Here is a 15,376-nt window from a genome sequence, read left to right as displayed (position 1 = left end):
TGTGTGTGTGTGTGTGTGTGTGTGTGGTGGGGGTGTGCTTGGCAACCCCTTGCCTGAGTTGAGCTTTGGTTTGTGACATGCATCATGTGCTCATCTCTCCAGTGACAGACATTCTAGGCAAGGAGGATTAAAAGCCATTGGTGGTGAAATGGAGTCCTCTCTCTGCATCTGTGACTGAGTCTTGTTGTTCATCAATAGATAAATCCTAAACCCCATGGTTTTATAATAAGAGGAACCACTCCCCTGTTTTCCAAACATTTATTCCTGTTTCAACAACAGACTGGCTCATTTCATTTTACTTTCAAAAACCCTTTGGCGTCATTTGATTTTCTTCAAATCTCATTCTTCATCCACAAAATTGTCACGATGACTACCGTCTTCAGTAACTCTTTGTGTAACTATTTTGGGTGATTGAAAATATTTCCCCCCTTTGGGTTCTGTTAAAGAAAAAAAAATGTTTTGACATTTGTCACAGCAAGAGAGAAGCCTTTGTTTGAGCCTGCTGCACAGAGGAGAGAGATGGAGCCCAGCTGTAACTGAACACAAGGAAGAACAAGTGGGCACTTTTAGAGTGGAGGAGTGGGGGTGGGATCGGGGAGAACGTAGCACCTACAAGATTACTAAGAAGGCCCAAGAGATGACTCAGTGCAAAATGCAGGAAAAGCTGAGATGGTCGCCAGCACCCATGTAAGAAATGACACCCACGTAAGGATGACAGTGCACATCTGGAATCCCAGCACTGGGGAGGCAGAGATGAGGGTCCCCGGACTCAGTATCCAGCCAGCTGAGCCCAATTGGCAGCCTCCGAATTCATTGGAAAGACCCTGTCTTTTAAAAAAAAAGTGATGCTGACCTCTGATCTCCACATGTCCCAACACCTCCACACACAGGCACAGATGCAAAGTAAAATGACTTTTCAAAGGAAAGTCATTAAGAGATGTTAGGAGCCTTGCTAAAACAGCTTAACTGGCTGAGGCTGGGGTCAGTACTGGATGTAGCTCAGCCTTACCCAGCACATACAAGGCCTGCATTCGAGCCACAATGCCAATAAACAAACAAACAACAAACAAACAAATGCAAAATAGTGATTGAAAAAAATAAATAAGATGACCTAACAAATCTCTTGCTAATGGCAGGTCAAAGACTTATACATGGACAAAGATTGTCTCTGAGCCAAATTGATTGGTTGTGACTTTCCGGAGTCCTCTCTGTGACCAGGCCTGGTCTCTGATTCTGTCCCCTCTCTCTATGGACTCTACTTATTCAGTTCAGTTTTAGCAAAAATCATTCTGTATCCATTTATCATAAAGCATCTCCTGATACCTACCCAAGTTTCTCATCTCCCTGTCTCGTGTCTTAAACAAAAGTCCTGCTGAGTTGATCTGGCTGCCTCCTTGCTTACTTATTCACAGGAATATTCCATCCACTGCCCTCCAACCTTCCCTTTGCTGTAAATCTCCAGATGACCTTTGTAGCATAGGAGTTAAACAAGAGTCTGTAACCGCCCCCCCCCCATGGTGGTGGGAAAGAGTACTCATTGTCTTTTACAAATATCTGACTAGGGCTGGAGAGGTAGCTCCGCAGCTCTGTCTGCTCTTCCAGAGGTCCTGAGTTCAATTCCCAGCACCCACATGGTGGCTCACAACCATCTGTAAGAGTATCTGATGTCCTTTTCGGCTCTGCAGAGCACTTATACATTAAGTGAATTTTAAAAATATTTAAATATCTGAATAATTGTTAGTTTGACAGCATCTGAAGCACCGGGTAAAGAGCTTGGTTATATTTCAGGGGTAAGGATTCCCCGTAGACAAGCTGGGCACAGAGGTAAACCCCTGTAATCCCAGGAGGCTGAAGCAGGAGTGTGGAACCGCTGTCTGAGCTCTCCCCTGAACGGTGCAGATGGGTGCAGTGGTTCTCAACCTTCCTAATGCTGTGACCCTGAAGTCCCTCAGGCTGTGGTGACCCTGTAGCCCCTCATGCTGTGGTGACCCCCCCCACCACCACCACAAAATTGCTTTTGGTGCTACTTCATAACTGTAATGTTGCTATTGTTATAAATCACAATGCAAATATCTGATACGATGGATAGCTGATATGCAACCTCCGTAAAGAGGTCATTTGACACCCAAGGGGGTCATGACCCACAGGTTGAGAACCACTGCTCTCAAGTGGGTTCACTTGATCCAGGCTAAGACCGAGCTTGGCTGGCCTGGTGAGAGCAGGAGGCCTTTGAGAGGCAAGGCCAAGGCTTTGTTCTCAAGAGGGCTCAGAGGAGCCTGGCCAAGGTTTGGTCAAGGACAGAGTCTTGGCCAGTTCTTACAATTTCTTTATATCAAAGACTACATGCCAGAAACTTTCAGCGCGCGCGCACGCACACACACACACACACACACACACACACACACACACCACACCACACACCACCACGCATATATACCCCCACCCCATTTCAGATCTACCAAATTATCTATCTCCTCCATTTAATAACCCCACAGGTAAAGCGGTAACAGTGATAGCCAATAAGGTCAAAAAAACAAACAAACAAAAACAAACAAACAAACAAAAACACTTTCTAAACATATCTAATCACTCTACCTATAAGAATTGCTAAAATTCAATGTTTAGCAACCCACGATTTGCCCCAGGAGCCTGACAAAAAAGACTACATCTTTATCCTTGGGCTGCGAGAGTAACGAGTCTGGCAACGGGGTGGGAGAACAGGCTTCCATTCCACAGCCTCCTTTCTGCTTTCATTCCCTTAAGGTTCACCGTAGGCGAGAGCCACAGGTACTAATCAGTCAGTACACCTTTAGGACTGTACTGGTGGATGGATGTTAGCAGACTATCCTGCCACCAGCCCCCTGAGGGGTAGCATCAACTGAAGTCACACAAAACAAATATGGATAAAGAAAAATGCAGGTTCCCATCCCGTGTTGAGTTTCTCAGCCCTGTAGAACAGGGACTAGCCTGAGACGGGTGCATCATGGCATCTACAAGCCCCGCCCCAGACTTTGACAGGACTGATGACAACCCCCAGTTCTGAATAAACTCTGCAGACAATGTTTTATTGTCCGCCCCAAGGAAGTCCCTCCCATATGTCACTGATATTATAAAACCACAGTGAAGACAAGCTGGGCACAGAGGTAAACCCCTGTAATCGCAGGAGGCTGAAGCAGGAGTGTGGAACCGCTGTCTGAGCTCTCCCCTGAACGGTGCAGATGGGTAACAAGAAGAGACAGCAGCCTGTGCTTGGCACAAAGGCAGCCAAAAGAGGGGTCTTTAAGGGTGTGTGACTAGGAAGTGCTGCTGCTTTTGTTCCCAGAGCACGCTCCTTCTTCCCCTGGAAAGGGTATGAGCAGGTAGCTGATGGTCTCAGCACTGCTATGTGCAACCCATCTTTCAGGACTGCAGGACATGGTAGGATGTTACTAAGAGCCAGGAGAGAGGGCGAATGTGGTTTTATCTCCTGGGAATGCTGTGTCCCTAGCCAAGAACCAATGACAGTCTGAGAGCTAACACTTTCTTAGGTTCCCTCAAAATTGATCTTTTAAGGAGGCCAAATACTAGTAAAGGAAAGGAATAGCATTGAAGACTGACTTGTGCGAAATGCTCTGCAGCCTCCACCCCCAGCCTGTTTCTTAAGTCCTGCCATTTCAATTGACATCTATTGATGTAGACATTGTCTATGTCTAAAGATCAAGGTTGCTCTTAATTGTGAGATTTGACAAAATAAAATCAGCTTTAAGTGTACCTGTTATTCAGTTGTTTGGGTTCTGTTGTTGTTTGGTTGTTGCTTGCGTTCAATCCCAGGGATCGGGTCCAGGGCTTTTTGCGTGCTAAGCAAACCCTCTACCACTGGGCTGCATTCCCGTGCCTCTTTTTTTTTTTTTTATTTGGAAAGACATGCTCTGGGATGTAGCTGGGGTGATAGGCCTACAGCCCAGGCTTGCTTTACAATCTGTAAGTTGTTTCTGTTTTGTTTTCTAGCCGGAAAATCTCTTATACTACAGTCAAGACGAGGAGTCCAAAATAATGATCAGTGACTTTGGCTTGTCGAAAATGGAGGGCAAAGGAGACGTGATGTCCACGGCCTGCGGGACCCCAGGCTATGTTGGTAAGGATAATGAATATGTGTGTGTGTTTGTGTGTACCCATGAAGCTGGGCTGTCTCCATGTCAACTTCATCTTCCTTCTGAAGCACTGGAGCCTGCCTTTCTCTTGAAGGAAGGATAAAAACATTGAGAGGCCCCTCCATGGTATGTTAGCAGTGAAGCAATTTCCCTGAAACCTTTTAGCAGTTGGGTGGAAATCCTGTTTGACTTGGTTGTGGGCCCAACTGGAATCTAAGAGCAAAATGGGATGGATTCCCAGGCTCTAATACCAGAATTAGGGTATGTGTCTATTTTTGGATGGTTTACAGTGACGCACCAACCATTGATAAGGTGTGGGCAGACTCAGTAAAACATGTAAAGTGTTGAGATCGATGCAGCCAGAGAGGAAACACTGGTACAAGGAGTATGGAAGAATCTATGAGTAAGTCGCCCTCTCAAGTCAGCTGACCTGGGTCTGTGTGGACAGAGTTGGGTTGCGACAGCTTTTCCTAAAATCACAAGTGCACCTTCTTTCTGTTACCCATATAAAATGCAGCGATGGCTACTGACAGATGTGAACAGTTTGGTGCTGAGATTCATCTGCTCTCTGGAGGAAGCCCACCGGAACTGTGTTAGCATTATGTCGCTATAATAAACACCAGAGATAAGTCAGCTTATGAATAAGAAAGGTTAATTTTGCTTCGTGGATTTTTTTTTTTTTTTTGGAGGTTTCAGACTGTAATTTATTGGCCCTATAGCTTTTGGGCTTGTAACAAAGAATCACATCATGGCCACAGCACTTGGTAAAACCATTTACCCTGTGGCTGGGACCGGAAGCAGAAAGGAAGAAGAAAGGATGGGCTATTAACACCTCCAAAGGTGTAGCCCCACTGACCAGAAAACCTCCCAACAGGCCCTACCTCAGTGGTCTGCCATCTCCCAAAAGTACTACATGCTGAGAACCAAGCCTTCAGGGAGCACTTTCCCAGACAACTGTTCACCTCAGTCGGTTATCAAATATGTACTCGGTGCCTACTGTGTCCCCAGCACAGAAAGGAAGAAAAGGAAGGAGGGAAGAGGAAGGGAGGAGGGGGGAAACACGTGCAAGTCTCCTTAAGGACGGGTGAATTAGTATTAACAGCCTACACTATTCCCATGAGTCTTCGGGTACAACTAGGGAGCCTTCCCGACAGGCCGGGGAGAGCCAGTCTGAGACTAAATGGGTCTAGAGGCAGCAGAGCGCTGTGGGAGTTCCCAGTGTCCTTGGAGGCACTCCATGGTGTCTCAAGCCTTTGCATAATTACATTGTCATACCAAAATTGGTATGCCACCACTGTTTAATTTCCCAAGTTTCTCAGAGGAGGGAAACCAAGAGCCGCCAGACAGGAACTGAGAATGAAATGAAGAAGGGAAAGAACTGAGAGGTTTATAGAAGGATGGAATCCTCACTGAGAGGGTGTGACAGAGAGAAGTGCTAGGGGCTGCCCCCGGTGGAACCCATGGCCCTGGGGTGTGAATACTCACCGAGTCATTAAAATGACCATCGAGACTCAAGAGAGGGACAGATGGGCTGGCCAGCTCGTCTTATGATAATATGGTGAGGCGTAGATGGGTGGGACTGTGGAATGTGGAGAAGGTAGAGAGGGAGTTGAATGAGTGACAAGCGCATGCGCAGCTGGTGCAGAGATGCATGGGTGTATAGTGTATGGATACAGTTTCTCCCATGTGCTGTCTATGCACCCTACAGGTGTGTGGGGTGTGTGTGGACGAGAAGGTGCATCCCTGGCAACTTTGAAAAACAAGGGACTCAGCGAACAAAGATTCTCTTTCACCCACTATGAGTCATGGGTATCAGAAGTGAGGGGTGCTAGCTTGTGTTGTGAAATTCAGTCTCTTGGTCAAGATGCCCCAGGTGGTGAGCCATCTTCTCCAGGCTCCAGGGCACCATCACTCGGGCCCATTTTTTTTTTTTTTTTTTGCTTTCTAGCTTTGAGCTGAGGTTTACCTGCTCTAGCAGAATATTCTTACATGTGCACCTCGCTGATCTCATTTTAATTCTGATACAGATAAGCTCTAAAGCTTTCTAGATTGATTCTTGGCTCCCCTGTGTAGATGGCAGTTTCCCCGTTTCTAGGTGACCTGCAGGTTTTATTTTGGTTTCTTGCTTTGGTCAGAGCAGATGGACTCCGGGACAGTGTTATGAAGCGATTCCCCCTTAAAGGGCAGGTAAGCAAGTACTTGTGTGATTTGGCTGCAAAACACTGAGTTCTCTTAGAGCAATAGTAGTAACACAGCTACTGGTTTTGCTCATATCTACCGAGCACCCAGAGTGAAAGAGGGCGGGTATCTCTGTGGTCTTTGAACAGTCATCAGCCAATGTGGGTCATTTTTCTACCCCCAAGTCTTTGTACCAGTCTCCTATGCATCCATCAAAGCCCAGCCGAACCCTCACCTCTTCTGGTTGCCACCCTGCCTCTTCTCCTTCGACATCCGAATTCCTTTTCTCTCTGTTTTCAGAGCATGGTTCCTGATCAGATTGAACCAGGGTCCATGCCTCCCTCATCCCTTCACCACACTGTGGCTTTGATTCCAACAAGAGCTGTGTCTTACTCATTTTTGTGCAGACACATGCTGAATTGTACACAAAGGCTCATGACACTTTTAAGATGTCTTCTCTTTTCACTCATTCCTTCCACACACGTTTATTGAATTCTCTTCTAAGGATTGTTTGGCATTCAGGTAGAGATTCCAACTCAAGCGTTGAGTGTTGTGAGAAACCAAAGCCAACGGGTCATTTTCATAATGGTGATGAAGTGATGGCGGTACACGCCTGTCATTGCAGCACTTGAGAAGTGGAGGCAGGAGCATTTCAAATTTGAGGCTGGCCTGAGCTAAATGACAAGACCTCGTCTCCACAAATTTAAAAATGTTCACTGCTATATTGTTCACATATTCAAGAATTAATTATTTGGTGCCTGCCTTCTGTTTGAGGGATCCTAACAGAATGAAAAAAAAAAATTTATGTACTAGGAGAAAGAAAAGGAAAGGCAAGCAGAAATCCTTACTCTCATGCCCTTACATATGAGTGGGAAGAAGACAGATTATAGGAAACTTAGTAAGTGAATCCACCCCCGTGTCACCTCAGGAACACAAGTAAGGGGTGTGTATGTGGATGGAGCTTGCACACAGACGAGTGTCAGAAGATGGTCTCAGGTGTGAGTCCTCACATACCATCTGCCTTTGAGACAGTGTCTCTCACTGAGAACTAGGGCCCGTCGCTTGGGCTGAGTTGCGTGGCCAGCATGCCCAGGAGTCCTCCTGCTGCTTCTCCAGTGATGCTGTTACAAGGGTTCACTATCAGAGCTGGCTTTTTAAGGGCACAATGGGGACAGAATTCTGATCCTCATGTTTGCACAGCTAGCATTTTATTGACTGAGCCATCTTCTTTGTCCCTACATATACTTTTATAAAAGGGAGGGGTATGGCCCATGCAGACTGTGACAGTAAACATCACTCCATCCTTGGTCCTGCGTTCCTACTGCAAGCTGTGTAGCGAGGTATACAGTACAGATGGGCATATGGTAAATGTATTCAAATACAACACAACCAGGGTATTTCACAGGCAAACTGTAAAGTCCTGGTAAGGAGAGGGATCTTCAGGAGCTAGCACAACCAAGACATCTGAAGACCTCCAGGAAGGTGGAGCTCGAGCAAAGACAAGGAGAGTTACAGGTGCTGCATAAGCCTGGGCTCCTCGTGGCTGCGGCCTCCGGCATCTACGGGAACGAACCAGACTCCTTTAGCTTGGAGAACAGGCTGCTACAAAGGAGTTCTTTTTGGTAATAGTAATGAGAAGAAATAATCGATCTGTCTGGTGGCAATGGGCTGCTCAGAGGTACAAGCTGTCTGTCAGTATAGACCTAAATATGGAATCCATTTAATTAAGTCAAGGGTTCTGTTCTCCTTGATGCCAAGAAGAGGCAAAGTCACAACTAAGAAGTTTAGTCAGTTAGAGTGTCTGATCTATGGAATTAATTAAAATGTCCAAATGGGTCCTCTAAGAGTATGTGACAGAAAGCATTTGTCTCAATCATGTAACTGATAATGAACAGAGGTGACAACAGAGGTATTTAGTACGGGAGAGCCTGGGACTGTGTATGTGTGTGTGTGTGTGTGTGTGTGTGTGCACTGTATGTGTGGTGGTGTGTGTATGTGCTATATATGTGCTGTGCTGTGTGTGTGTACATATATGTGTGTGATGTGTGTGGGAGGGTGGTGTATATGTATGTGTGCTGTGTATGTGTGCTGTTGTGTGTGTGGTGTGTGTGTATATGTGCTATGTGTGTCATATGTGTGGTGCATATGTGTGTGTGCTGTGTGAGCATGGTGTGTGTGCTGTGGGTGTGTGGTGTGCATATATATATGCATGCAGATATACATGGTGTGTGTGAATTTGGTGTGTATATGTGTAGTGTGTGTGCAGTGTAGAGTATATGTATGTGTGTGTGTTGTGTGTGTGGTGTATGGTAGGTGTGTATGTGTGAGTGTATGTGTGTGTTAGTGTGTGTGGTGTGTGTGTATGTGTGTGGGGGTATAATGTGGGGTGTATGGATATGTGATAGGTGTATGGATGTGCGTATTGTGGAATGTGTAGATGTGTGAGTGTGTATGAGAGTGAGTATATGTGTTTATATGTGTAGGTGTGTGGTATGTATAGTGTGGGAGTGTTTATGTGTGTAGTGTGTGGGGTGTGTATGTATGTAGTATAGGATGTGTGTATGTGTGGTGTAAGGGGTGTATGTATGTGTGTAGTGTGGTATGTGGTATGCATGTGTGTGTGCATATGTGTATGTGGAGTGTGTTCATTTCATTTTTCTGTACACTAACATGGCTGCTCAGATTCAAGGACCACAATCATGTCTTCTGGTTTGAGAAATAACAAATAATAATAAACTTTGAGGAAATAGAACAAGTGACTGTGTCTCTCAAGAACAGGGTGTCATGTTGCTCTCTTCCTACCAGAGTGCTGTTATAGAGAGAGGAAGTGGCTGGTGGGCAGGGACTCCCTGAGCCGCCATGGTTCTAAAGTGAGAGCTTTCATTACTAGCTCATGTTGAGCAATGACTTATCACTCTGCAGTATTACTATTCCCAGATTGCTCTTGACTTGGAACTGGAAGCATCATTTTATTTATGATCAGAACTACATGAGCAAAATTTTAACCCATGGCTGATTGATGAGTCTCTGGTGTTCCCACACAGGGACCATTCCAGTATCCTTCCAGAACTTACCTTAGCGTTCCTAGCCCAGCGATGGCGGGCACCACTTGTCTGTTTCTGCATTAACTTGCCTAAAGCAGTTCAAACACATTTGGTCCTGCTCATCCCTCAGTGAAGCTGGAGGGCAGTTGGTCAGCATTTTTGGATGCTTCCTTTTCCACCCACTGAGAGGAATGCGCTGAATTCAGAGATCAGTGAATTTTTAAAACTTGGGTTGAGATTTAAGATTGGAGGAAGGCTTAGAATCCCTAGGATATTAGTATTAGGATATTAGTTATCTCAGCATCCACGAGATAACCTAGCCTGTAGCTAGTTTCAACCATAGCAGGTCTGAATGCAAGTGTTTGTTTTTTGGTTTTGGTGTGTGTGTGTGTGTGTGTGTGTGTGTGTGTGTGTGATGTGTTCACATTCATTTATGTGTGTGTATACACATGAGTGTGTGAGATCCAAGGCCACTATCAGGTGTCTTTGTCACCCACCTTCTACCTTATCTTGTGAGATCTGGTCTCTCACTGCACCTAGAATCCATGGATTTAGCTCAACTGGCTGTCCAGCAAGCTATGGGGATCCATCTTTCTCTTCCTTCTCGTTATCTAACCACTATTACAGAATAGTGCCTGGTTTTTAATGGGGCCCTAGGGGTCTGAACCCAGGTTCTTACACTTGTACAACAAACCCATTTCCAACTGAGCCATCCCCTCAGCCCCTGAAAGCATGCTCTTACAGACCTCTACCATTGGCTGGGAATAAGGAGATGCTAAGCCTTTCATTTACAGTAGGTTCTCATTTTATCATATGTAACCAAACATGCTAGACAATGTATCCTCTTTAATTTTTGTGGGGAAGGGGACAGTATTAAGGATAAAACCCAGGCCCTCTCCACTCTGGGCAAGTGTTCTACCACTGAGTTCAGTAGAGTTGGCATAGGAATCCCAGCTTAGGTCCAAAAGGTCCAGCCATGGTGACACATTCGTGGGGACTTTTCACGCCTGAAACCAAATTCAAAGGGATAATGGAACATTGTTGTTCCAAGATATATGCACTTCTGTAGATATACGATGGCCATGTGCCAAGGATCTCCTGCCATTATCTCTGTCCTCACCCAGACAGGAGGAAATTGTATTAATTTGATGGCATCTCTCCTTTCTGTTCTCCTTAGAGGACAGAATCTGCATTGATCTTTGCCCAGAGCGCCTCTCCTCCCTGTGGTAGATTCTCCAGGCAGAGCTTTGCTCTCAGTCTCTCTCTCGGTATTATGCTTTGGCAGCTGACTGGAGGCATCCCCTCATTGTCCCTGTCCCCTCCCAGGTCAGAGCTGAAATGAGATTTGATGTAGCTGATAACTTGTCATGCCAAGCTGACGGTAGGCAAATAAGACTTTCCGTTTCTTTCTTTCACAGCATCCTGGCAGTGGTAACCCCAGCAAATATCCCCTGCTGCGTGCTATAACTAGACTCCATTTGTTAGAAGAGACAGGGCCCCCTAATGGGCAAACTTCTAGGCATCCTGGTTTTTGTTCTTCATCCCTCTTCACGGGAGTGAGCGTAGATGTGGACGGAAAGCTCATTATTGGAATGTAGACAGATTAAACACGGCCTTGCATGTATGGTCACACTGAATCTCTCTTTGTCAGTAGAATGTGCTAGGGATCAAAGCCAGGGACCTGCATGTGCTAGGCCAGCACCCCTACTGCTAGGCTCTATGTCCTATCCTAATCAATTTTTCCTCTTACCATGATTTTTTAAAAACATGAGGACCCAAATTCAGTCTCCACATCTCACAAGAACAGATTACCTTGAGAGTAAAGTACTTTGGTCAGTCCTAAACCGCACAGGTGGGAGGCCTAATGCACCACACCAGCACAGCAGTTATCTCTTACCACACTGACCTAAAGTTCCTTACTCAAACATTCCAATCTCCCAGCCCACTGAATTCCAAGTTGCTTCCAGATTCAACACCCAGAACTACTTCCCTATTTTGGCCCTCCCTTCCTATTCTTTAGCCTCATTCCTCCACATACTGGCTTCAGTAGAGTTGGCAGCTTAGGTCTAAAATGTAATTACTATCCAAGGTGACACACCTGAAACCAAATTCAAGGGGCTAGTGAAACACCAGAGTGGGCTGATGCTCTTTAGCGGTAGACATTTTTAAGAAATTACAGCTTTAAGCCATGTGTAAGAAACAGCAGAGGACTCTATGGCGACAAAAGGAGTTCAGAGTTGCCTCAAGAACTTGCACTCTCTGAGGTAGAAGATGATGGAAGACAAGCCATGGCAGAGGATGAGCCTGTGTTTCAGATGGTGTCGTTTGGTCTCGTTTGACATTTGGATCTGGATGGTGTGTGTGTGTGTGTGTGTGTGTGTGTGTGTGTGTGTGTGTTTCTTTACAAAAAAGATCTTGTTATGGACACAAGACTCCCTTCAAATTTCATCATCTTCCCAGCTCAGTCTCCCAAGTGCCACCAATACAGGCATGTCCTATAGCTCCAGGCTTAGCCATTTCCATTTCTAGTACATGGGAAAGTCTTCATGGGGCATTCCCTCATCAGGTATTGGTTTATTTGTTTTAAGATATCGCTGTTAAGAATTCTCCTAAAACAGACCCAAGAACATTCATCATCCCTTCCTTGTTGTAATGAAATTCTCCCTCAAGGCCAAATACTCTCTTAAAATGTATGTGTGAAGTTCTAATCACGCAAAAGCTGAGTTTTATTCCCCATTGATCTCTAGAGCTTTTTTTTTTTTTTCATCTTTCCTATTGTTTAAAAGAAATCTTCACAGGAGATGCAGCTCAGTAGAGTGCTTGCCCAGGGTTTGATTCCCAACACAGTGTAAACCATACCTCTGGTGGTATATGTCAGTCATCCTAGCACTTGGGAGGGGAAGGAAGGAGCATAGAAGTTCAAGGTCATCCTTGAGCTTCATGAGTCTGAGGCCAGCCTGGGCTATAAAGGACCCTGTCTCATACAAATCTAAACAATCAAAGACATCTCTGCACCTCTGTCACGTGTGGTGTTGCTCACTCTTTGAAACTCTGCTGCAAGAGCTGACTGTTGTCATTCCTCTGCCAGAGACATATTTCTCCTTGTGTCTTCCTGAAGGGTCAATTTGGACTTAAGTGCTTCCTGCAATCCCTTATCAAGAGAGGTCACATTCAGCTCTCCCTCAGAACATGCATTCTTTTCCCTAATGTTTCACTCCAGACCAAAGTGACAGGCACCTTGAAAAACAGCACAGAGTCACCTGGGCAGGTGATAATGGCTCCAAGATGTAATGGCAGAGACGCCTGCCTATAAATCTACTCTTTGCTTCAGTCGAGGTGCTGACAATGTGCCATTGCCTTTCATTGGTTTGAGGCAGGCTTTCATGTGGCTCAGGCTAGCCTTGAACTTGTTATACAGAGTTGAGGATGACCTTGAACTCATGATCTTCCTACCTCTACCCCCAAGTGCTAGGATGGCGGGCATGGGAACCATGGGTTTTTAGAGCGCGTGCAGTAATTTCAGACTTTCAGGCAGATTACACTTGAGCTCATCCAGAACATTTGTTTTCTCACTGTCTTCCTTGAGAAGGCAGCTCCCGTGGCTGGGGTCCAGTTACTTCCTTGGTTTCTGTCTGAGCTCCGTGCCCAGGAGGAGAGGAACACTATGTTCCTTGAAGAAGTAGCCAGAGTCACTTCCTTGCCCCATAAAGCCAGGGCCCAGTAAAGGGAGGCACTCCATTACCACTGATGAAGTAACTGCACAAAGCAGGCAGTGCCCCCCACCCCCAGTCCCCTTGGTTCCAGACCATTGACTTTTCTTCTAGGGCTGTGCCCTCCTAACTCAACCACTGTCATTCACCCACTGAGGTGATCATCACCTGTGACATGCTGAGAGGAAGGGTGACAAATATCTAAAGAGGGGAGCACATCACCTCCAACGTGAACTTGAACTGGGTGACAGTGGTGGCTCCTTTGTTACCTTCCCAGCCGGAGCTGCTTTGGGGTATGTCCTGGAATGCTTGGGAAAGGGGGAAATTGCTGTCCTTTGTAAAATCAGGTCCCGTGTCCCCTCCCGCGCAGGACAGCTGATCTCTGTTTTCTCCTTAGATACATCCTTTTCCTGACTCCCTTTCAAGAAGAAAAATCAGCAATTAGATTATTTTACAAACAAGACGAAAGGCCCGTGAAATTCTCTTTTCTTTCTTCCCCACATCTCTGGAGCCCCACCCTTACCAGGAACACGTTCCCTAAGTCAATATAAAATAGCTTGGTTTATAGACGCCATAGCCCACAGAGTGGAATTTTCCGAATGTGGGTTGGTTGCATCTTGCAGTAATAAATCCTTTCGTGTTAAATTCTAGACCTACTGTTTTCTACAAAGCCTGAGGGAAACGTGGACATCCAGAGGGCTCTGTCTGTGGAGAACTCTGACAGCTTGCGGGCTGCCCTGACGCCTTGTTGAGGCTGCGTGCTTCACATAAAGATGAGCTCTGTTTACTGTTCTAAGCCAAGTAAGTTTCCATAAGGATGAGAGAGGAAAGCTAAATGAACAGTACTAAACCCAATGAGGGAGGAAGTACCGAGCTGTTGTCTCAGAAAGTGACTCCCTTCTCCTGGTAGGGTGAAGCCTGGGAGTTCTGAAATGTCTTTGCAGGAGAGTTGCAATAGGGATGCAAAGTGAATAAAAAAAAATTACTGAAAGAAAAGAAAAGAAAAGAAAAGAAAAGAAAAGAAAAGAAAAGAAAAGAAAGGACAGAACAGACAGAAAGAAAAGAAAGAAAGAAAGAAAGAAAGAAAGAAAGAAAGAAAGAAAGAAAGAAAGATGAAGGAGGAGAAGAGGAGGAGGAGGAGGAGGAGGAGGAATGGTCTGAGTGACAGACATACTCCTGTCAGAAATCATTTGATGCTAGAATGACTGGTCTTGCTTTCACTCAAATACATATTTCCTAATGAACAGTAACTGGCATTCTAAAGTCCATGGGGTTTTTCCCTTTCCCCTTCCTTTCTCCACTCCCTCCCTTCTTTCTTTTCTCTCTCTCTTCCTCCTCCTTCACACCCTCTCTCCCTCCTCTTCCCCCCCCCTCCACCATTGGATGTACCCACTGAACATTCTTGAAGTGGTAAATCTCTTTAGAACCCACTGTGCGGAATGTGAAAGCATCATCTCATAAGCATGGTGGCGTGTGTGGTGACCGGGTTGGGTTTCACTTGAAGAAGGCTGTGTTCATCCCAGAATTCAAAAGGGCTGACTGCTCCGTGTCCTTGCCTGGGTGTGACAGTGTGATTCTCAAAGCAGGGAGGGGGGGACATCAGACACAGTGAACTATGTGGCTGGTGTGTTGGAGGATTTTGGTGAGGGGCTTGAAGGATCCAACTGTGAATCACTCTGATTTCCCACTCCACAACCTCCGCCTGTTCTCTCTATGTATTAAAGGCTGGCTCTGACTGAGCCAATCAGAGGGCTGGATCTACCAGGTATATTTCTTCTCAGTACCTTCCAGTGACTACAGCTTTCTTCACTGGAGGTACCTCTGTCCAGGCTATGCCAGGAGAACAGGTCCTTTCCTGTTCTGCCAAGTGCTTGGTGGTCTCCCCAAAAGCCAGGAGCCTTTGTCCCTATCCCCTCGCCATTAACTCCACTTAGGGTGAAATAACACTCTTTGAGAAGTGTCGGGGTTGTCGGTACATTGTTGCCTGGATTTCCTACCACATGTAAATTCTGTTGCATGCTTTAGAAGAGAATGTTTCTCCTCGAGAGGAAAATCTCTTGGCTTTCCAGCACAGGGCACCCTGGTAGCATGGCTCACGGGTGCTTCTTTCTGAGTCCCCAGAAGCTGCTCTGCACATCGTTGGCCTACAAGCTCATTTGTCATCCCCAAGGCTGACAACTGGATGCTGTGGATTTCCTTATTAAAAGAATTTCAGGAGAATTTCGCCAATTGGTATGAGACTGATAGCACAATGCCGAGACAGTTGACTGGTTATCACCATGAAAGCTGGCCTCAGAAAAGACCAGAGGCAGCG

The 15,376-nt window shown here is 45.9% G+C and overlaps 1 protein-coding gene across 3 annotated transcripts in view; it reads left to right on the top strand.

Moving 5' to 3' along the window:
• Positions 1–15,376, top strand: part of Camk1d (calcium/calmodulin dependent protein kinase ID) — a 399,973-nt gene that overhangs the window by 344,635 nt on the left and 39,962 nt on the right. For all 3 annotated transcript variants that reach the window (XM_021215448.2, XM_021215445.2, XM_029547469.1), the window contains exon 5: positions 3,988–4,114. In XM_021215448.2, the coding sequence (XP_021071107.1) occupies positions 3,988–4,114 (127 nt within the window). The remainder of the gene's footprint in view (positions 1–3,987; positions 4,115–15,376) is intronic.

The sequence above is a fragment of the Mus pahari genome, chromosome 16 (genome assembly GCF_900095145.1).
Source record: "Mus pahari chromosome 16, PAHARI_EIJ_v1.1, whole genome shotgun sequence".
Lineage (NCBI taxonomy): Eukaryota > Metazoa > Chordata > Mammalia > Rodentia > Muridae > Mus > Mus pahari.
This window is presented reverse-complemented; position numbering and strand designations above follow the sequence as displayed.